General features: G+C 54.9%; 1 protein-coding gene across 5 annotated transcripts in view; it reads right to left on the bottom strand.

The window, feature by feature from the left end:
- RASAL1 (RAS protein activator like 1) overlaps nt 1-7,955 on the bottom strand; it is a 37,782-nt gene that overhangs the window by 28,603 nt on the left and 1,224 nt on the right. For all 5 annotated transcript variants that reach the window (XM_073021128.1, XM_073021130.1, XM_073021129.1 and 2 more), the window contains exons 2-4: nt 4,082-4,138; nt 1,088-1,201; nt 836-897 (exon numbers count right to left, since the gene is read on the bottom strand). In XM_073021128.1, the coding sequence (XP_072877229.1) occupies nt 836-897; nt 1,088-1,201; nt 4,082-4,138 (233 nt within the window). The remainder of the gene's footprint in view (nt 1-835; nt 898-1,087; nt 1,202-4,081; nt 4,139-7,955) is intronic.

Genomic DNA, 7,955 nt, shown 5'->3' on the forward strand with positions numbered 1-7,955 from the left:
ATTTATACATTTGTATTTATTACATATAAATATATGTTGTATGTTTATATTTATAGATACAGTATATAAATGTTTGCTGCTATTACTATTTTTAAATTATATTTAGTAGCGAGGGGGTCTCCCTATGTTGTCCAGGCTGCTCTCGGACTCCTGGGCTCAAGTGATCCTCCTGCCTCTGCCTCTGCTTCCCAAGGTGCTGGGATTACAGGTGTGACACACCATGCCCAGCCTGCTATTATGACTATTACTTGCTTATATATGTTTAAAATATTTCTAGAAGGACACACAAGAAGCTGACAATGTCAGGAAGGGAACAGAGTAGCTGGGGTGCTTATTTTAAAATCTGAACATTGAACTAGGCAAACAACTGCTCAAAAACTAAAGACAAGGCTGGGCATAGTGGCTCACACTTGTACTCCCAACACTTTGGGAGGCCAAGGTGGGAGGATTGCTTGAGCCCAGGAGTTCAAGACCAACTTGGGCAACATAGCAAGACTCCATGTCTACAAGATATTTCTGAAAAAATTAGCTGGGTGTGGTGGTGTGCATCTGTAATCCCAGCTACTCAGGAGGCTGAGATGGGCGATCGCTTGAGCCCAGAGGTTCAAGATTGCAGTGAGCTATGATAGCACCACTGCACTCCAGCCTGGGTGACAGAGCAAGCCCTTGTCTCTAACAACAACAATTAAAAACAAACAAAAAGTAAAGACAAAAGCAACAAGAGAAATAAGTTTCCACTGAAGGCTCTGTGCTTCCCTGTGCCACGTGCTATGTCCTTGCAAATGCCCACCCTGGGCATGGCCCCCTCCTCCCTCTGCCCGTGCCCGTCGCCCACCTCTGGGGTCAGCTGTAATCGCCTCCCTGCTCAGCGAGATCTTGCCGATGATGTCGTCGTGCCTGCAGGAAGGCAGGCACGTGAGGGTCCGAGTCAGGGGTCCCTTTGCCCCACCCAGAGAGAAGTGGGGGCAGGTGTCAAGGTCTGGGTGGGAGGGCACGCCCTCAGGGGTGTGGACCCACATCCCCTCTCCCCTCAGGTGCCCAGGCTTGGGTCCCCAACCCACACATTCCAGTTTCCCCAGCCACACACCCGACGGTGTCCTCGTCTAGCACGTAGAAGGCCAGCTGGTGGAAATCCAGAGGCAGGTGCACAGTGTACTCCTCCCCCCAGAAGGGGCCCAGGCTCCTCCAGACAGTCGCTGTCCTGCGAAAGGAGGTGCAGGGGGCTGGGGGTCCTTGGGCCACACAGGAGGTAGACACCTGGAGACCCAGACACACACACACACACACACGGAAATCCAGACAAACACACACACTCAGAGACCCCCACACGAACCTGGCTAGAGGCCCAGACACGCACACGCACCCAAGGACAGCCACTCCAAGATCCTAGATATGTACTCACCCAGGGACACTGGAGCATGTATGAATCCAGGCATAGACACACACACACCCCAACACTCACATACCCAGAGTATCAGACATACACCAGAGATCTCAATACACACACACACACAGAGGCACATACACAGAACACACGCATGATCCTACACACACACCCCAACACTCACATACCCAGAGTATCAGACATACACCAGAGATCTCAACATACACACACACAGAGGCACATACACAGAACACACGCATGATCCTACACACACACCCCAACACTCACATACCCAGAGTATCAGACATACACCAGAGATCTCAACATACACACACACAGAGGCACATACACAGAACACACGCATGATCCTACACACACACACACACAAGGCCCCAATACACAACTAAGGTCCCAGATACACAGAGACCAACAGACACGCACAACGACCCGCAGAAACATATGTGCAGATATACACACACGGATTCACACTGAGACAGAGTCGCTCACAGATACATCAAGGAGGCCAGAGACAGAGACACATTTACACATAAGCAGATACACATATGCACCCTCAGAAAGTCCTAAAAATATGTGCCTTTGTGTTTGGAAATACAGACACCAGGCACATGCAGAGAGACACACAGAAAACAGACACATTCATGAAAATAGACATATGTCAGGAACACAGAGACACACTCAGAGATCCAGAGACACACACTCACACACACAGCTTTATACAATGATATAAAGCAGATACACATAGACACACACACACACAGAGTCATACAAACACACAGTCACTGACACACACACACACAGTTCCACTCCTCACTTGTTCATGTACTCCATAAACATTCACTTGGACTATGGGCCCAGCCTGTGCTGAGTTCCAGGGATCAGAGGAAGAGGTGTGAGGGTTTACCCCACAGATCCCCCTTCCACAAGCAGGCGCTGTCTCCCAGCAATTAGGACATGGTGGGAGAAGTCCTGGGATTGGAGTTAGCTCAAGGGCCCCTGGTTGGGTCTTGGGGGTAGGGTCGGAGGGGATCAGGATCAGGGAAGGCTTCCTGTAGGAGCTAGTCAGGCAGCGTGGGGAGAGACAACGAGGAAAAGGACAAGTATTCCAGAAGGCTGGGACAGCATGGGCAAAGGCCCTGTGGCAGCAATGAGTTTGGTGAGCTGAAGAATAGGAAGGTGTCTGGTGGGAATGGGGGAGGGAGAGGGGCCAGGAGACGGAAGGTGAGCAGGGGACAGAGCACTCAGGGCTTCGAAGTACACAGTGAGCAGGAGGGAGGCAAGGAGGAATGGGGACCAAGACAAGCCCAGAAGCAGGTGCACACACACAGCATCTCTGCCGTGCGCCCCTGCAGGGGTGCTTCCCTTTACCCAGCAGAGAACAAAGATTCCGCTTTGCCCAGTAAAGACACACCCACATTTGTGGATGCAAAGTTTGGTCCTCACACCTGTTGCTCCCTTCCTCCCTCCTTTCACCACACTGTACCCTAAGAAAGAGTGCACATATGTGCATGCGTGTGCACACACACACACACACACTGCCTTCTTCCTCCAGCCCAGTGGCACCAACCTCAGATGGACCCCCAGTGCTTCCTCCCAAATACCCTCTTTCCCCCAACCTGACCTTTTCCCAGTCAAATGTCTTCTGAACATTCCCCAGCTCCTGAGCTGAAAGGCTTCTTACAGCCCAGAGAGGGAGAGACAGCAGCCTGGGGTCACACAGAAAATCAATCTGTGGGGTTGGGGTGGTGTCAGGGACAGTATCAAGGGGCCAGCATGAGCACAGGGAGGACAGTGGAGGGAAGTCAGTGGAGGGGGAGCTGCAGCTGGCCCCTCCCCCAGGCAGGCTCCCCACCCCCAGCTCTGAGCCCATCTGGACCTGAATAGGAGCATCCTGAATCCTGCCGTCTCCATAGGAACCAAGGCCTCAGCCACCCACCAGCCCACCCACCCCCACCAGGCCCCTGAGAGCTGTCCCTCGGCCTGCGGGGGTGGGAGCCAAGCAAGGCCCAACCTGAGATCCCCCTGCAAGACTCACAGACACCCCAAACATCCTCACACCCTCACATGTGTCCACACCAGTGCCTGTGTGACCAAATCGGCAGGCATTGGTGTTCACATGTGTGTGCAGGGCAGCCATGTGCATGTGCATGTACACACACACTACACTGGTACACACACTTGAGCCTGTGCCCTGCACACCCACGAGGACATAGGCACATGGTCACAGGCGCTCACACTAGCCCCGAAACATCCCCCACCCTTGCAACTCACAAGCAGGCCCAGCTAGGCAGGTGCACACACAGACACACATGCACGCACCCATGCACACAGACATCCCCAGTGCCCGCAGCACCCGGCAGGCCCGGAACCAGCCAGTCCAGTCAAGCGTGAGTTGCCCGCCCCCAGGGAGGCCACTGTAGGAGGCATAGGCTGGCAGCGCTGAGTCAGCCCCAGGGAGCCAGCAGGGACAGCATCAGGTCCAGAGGGTGAAGGCAGGGCTGGTCGGGAAGAGGAGCTGGCAATCCCAGCTGTGCACAAATCACCCCCCTTCAGGCCTGCGAGTCCCCCTCAGGGTAAGCACCCCTTTAAATGTGAATTCTTGGTCCCAGATTCCCCAGGTCTAGAAAGAGACCCCTCCCTTCCTCCTCTCCCCGCAGGCCTGGTGTTGCCACCCCTCACCTGGCCACCACCTCGTCGTCCACTTTCACTAGGCAGTAGGGGTCGCTGCTCCCAGACCTGCAGAAGGAGGGGGTTCAGGGAGGAAGCAGGTTGACAGGGCAGCCATGGGTGGAGGGTCCCCATCATGACGCAGGCAGGGGAGACGGACGCACAGAGAAGGGGACTTGCCCAGGGTCACACAGCAAGTCCAGCTCAGAAGTAGAACCTCAGGAGACCAGCAGGAGATAGCACAGCTGCCCAGGCCACCACATCTGTGCGCTCTGGGCTTCCACCCACAGAAATGGAACCGGGAAGCCTGAGACCAGCAGGTTCAGAGTCCTGGCCCCGAAAAGCCCAATGCAGAGGCCCAGAGCATGTCGGGGGAGCGTCTTGAATGCCTGGCTTCACCACCCTCTGGCTGTGCCATCCCAGCAAGTCCCCTTCCCTCTCGGCCTCAGTTTCTCTGCTCTATAAATCAGGTGTGATGCTCACATACATACCTCCTAGGGGGCTGGAGGAACTCAAGTGCGGGGCTGGATCATGGTCTGGCCCCCAGCTCTCCCCTGCAGGGGCTTTAACGCTGTGTCCCCAGCTTTTCATTTCATTGGGAGCTTCCCTGGGGAGGGGACTCCCCATTCCTCAGCCCTCCACAGGGACAGACTCAGCGGACCCTCCCTACAGGCAAAGACCAGGGAACCCAGGCCTCAAAATCAACCCTCAAAATCTCTTAAGATGTGCTGCAGCCCCTTAAGTAGCTGTGAGTCATCTGCCAATTCAGGCCAGCTCCATCCCCCCTTCATAATAATAGTCACCTGCAAATCCCAAGCTGTCTAACAGGCCCCTTACTTCCTCCTCCATCCCATCACACAGGCCTCCTTTGTCTTTCATCAGGCCCCCGGCCAGCCTCAGGGCCTTTGCACCTGCTGTTCCCTTTGCCTAAGACACTTTAGCCCTGATACTACCATGGCTGGCTCCTTCCTGCCATTCAAGTCTCAGTCCAAAATCGCCTCCTCGAGAGGCTGTCCCTGGCCACCACTGTCCTGTCTAAAATGACATCTACCTAAAATCATCTTCTTTATTCTTTTTTTTTTTTTTTTTTTTTTTTTTTTTGAGACAGAGTCTTACCCTGTCACCCAGGCTGGAGTACGGTGGCGCGATTTTGGTTCACGGAAATCTCTGTCTCCCAAGTTCAAGCGATTCTCCTGCCTCAGCCTCCTGAGTAGCTGGGATTACAGGTGCACACCACCACGCCTGGCTAATTTTTTGCAATTTTAGTCCAGACAGGGTTTCACCATGCTGGCCAGGCTAGACTCCACCTCCTGGCCTCCAGTAATCCACCCGCCTCGGCCTCCCAAAGTGCTGGGATTACAGGAGTGAGCCACCACGCCCAGCCTCCCTTATTTCTCTATGTGTTTAGTGTCTGTCTCCCCACCTCCCTGCCACTTCCAAACTGTGAACTCCTGGGAAGAGTCTGTGTCCCCGCCTTCCCCACCCCTGCCCCCACATCTAGCATGCATTGGCTCTCCAGAGCTATTTCGGAATGACTGGGTTTATGGAGTGCTTTCTCTGGAGGCAGGGAGTAATCGTGGAGATAGGACTGGAATCCAGTTTTGTGGGCTCACACTCGCGTTCTTAAACCAATGCCACCTCTACCCATCCAAATGGCCCTCTCCCTCGATGCTCCAGCACCACTCCCTTGACCTCTGCCACCGTCTTTCTGTCCAGTTTGTATAGATCCGCAAATGCCTCAGGAAAGAGGGATGTCGGCGCTAAGAGTTGGCTCCAACCTGAACCTATCTTGCTGGATAAGCCCTTCCCTGTGCCTCAGTTTCCCTCTCTAGACTCCTTCTCTTATCCCCCTCTGGCTGGATGCTCCAATGCCTCCATTTCCCTACCTGGCTTCTATCCCTGAACACTTTAGACAGGTGATGGTCAGTGTCTTAATGAACTTCTGTGGGTCCCACCTCTGAATATCCTTCTGTGGAGTGCCCCAGGCCTCAGTTTCCCCTTCTGGCTCCATCCCAAATCCATTGGACTGGGTAACCCCAGAAGCCTCAGTTTCCCCATCTGGGCTTCACCCTCAGACACCTGTGGCTGGGTAATGCCCTGTGTCTCAGTTTCCCTCCCTGGGTTCTCCACCCCTAAGCTTCCTTTATGCAGACTCCCATTCCTCAGTTTCCCCAACTACAGATGTGGAGTCAGATGGGCTGGGATCCCACTAGCAGAGGGCTGGGAGACACGCCCCGTCCTGCAGAACCAGCCTGACCTCCAGGCCCTCCTGGGAGCCGAGCTCAGCACTAGTCAGCTGCAGGGCTCTGACGCATGAGGGCCTTATCAGACTCCTATCAGGGAGGGCGACAGTGGCAAGAGGGGGTGGCTGCTTCCAGACCCCTGATCTCTGCAGACCTGTGGCCTCTCCCACGGCCCCTGACTCAGCTCGAGCTTGGGAAAGCAGGCCCCTCAGCCATCGCCTGCCCAGTCTGGTTTGGGCATGGAGTAGTCAGAGTTCAAATCGCAGCTGGGTGATCTTAGGCAAGTGACTTTGCCGCTCTGTTCCTCAGTTTCCCCATTTGTAAACTAAGAGACGCCAATAGGACTATATGAAGTGTTAAGCACAGGGCCTGTCCATACTAAGCCCTCAGTGACTGACTGCTACTATTTTTAATAGTAAAAACTCTAAAATTACCTGAAGAGGCCTCCTCCCAGGCCAGAATGGACGCCCCCCAAACCTGGCAATGCTTTAGGCAGAGTCTGGGCCCTTTCCCTTAGGAGAAGAGGGAATAAACACAGCCCACCTAAGAGCCCCCAGGCATCGAAGCCTACAGGAAGCCTACAGGAAGAGCCCCTTTGAAGAAGGGTGCTGACAGCTAGGGAAACTGAGGCAGGGTGGCTGGACCGCCCCCCAGCTGGGGCTAAGTGACTCCTCCCCGCCCTTGCTTTAGGGCATGACCTATTTCATAGCTCACTGGCCCAGGAACTGGGGGCAGGAAGGGTGGTCAAGAGCTGCAGGAACCAGGAATGACTCAAGTCCCTTCTCCAGAGAAGCAGCAGGTTACCGTGAGCCAGTGTCCAGGTGCAGGGGAGACACCCATTGCCCCCTCATGACCTCTCACCTGGACTGGTGGAGGGGCCAGAGCTCAGTGAGTGAGAACCCTGTTTCTGGAAAGGACTCCTTTCACCGCCTAGCAGCTGCCAGGCCCCCAGCCTGGCCTCAATGCCCTGACAGTGTAGGCTGTCTCATTCCCAGGGGCTCTGAGGGGACATCTCAGAAAGAGGGGGGCTTGTCCAGTCACTGAACTGTCACAGCACACACTCTGCTTCTCATTCAGGGCGTGTTTATTTGGAGTAGCCGATGAGGATGAAGGGTGGCAAAAATTGCTCTCAACAGCTGCCCCCTTAACACAGCTGCAGTGTTTTGGGGGTTGGGAGTGTCATAAAATCAGGCAGGAAAGTCCTCTCAGGGAGCCCACAGCTTGGGGAATCAGCACAGAGCTAAGACCGAACCTCGACACAGGCGAAGGCTCCCAATACATGCTCCTGCTCACCTGGGCCACAGGGGAACTCCTAACAGGTCTTCCGCCCTCCCAGCTGGATGGGAGACCCCAGGCAACCAGACAGGGACTCAGGTCCAGAGCTCTCATTGCCCAAATGGGAAACCAAGGCCCAGAGACAAGCAGGTTCAAGGTCACACAGCACATGTCCTCCGGAGGATCCCACACCTGTCGCAGGTGCTGAGGCCCTCAGAGCCCCTCCTGGGCGCTAGGCCAAGCAGGAGGGGGACCCCCCCACACACATTCTGCTGATTCAGCAGCTGCTGACTCAGCCCCCGGGGGAAGCATATCTCGGGACTTGGTAGTGAAGGGAGTCGTAGGGTCCCCCAGTCCCATCACATCTG

The sequence above is a fragment of the Chlorocebus sabaeus genome, chromosome 11 (assembly GCF_047675955.1).
Source record: "Chlorocebus sabaeus isolate Y175 chromosome 11, mChlSab1.0.hap1, whole genome shotgun sequence".
Lineage (NCBI taxonomy): Eukaryota > Metazoa > Chordata > Mammalia > Primates > Cercopithecidae > Chlorocebus > Chlorocebus sabaeus.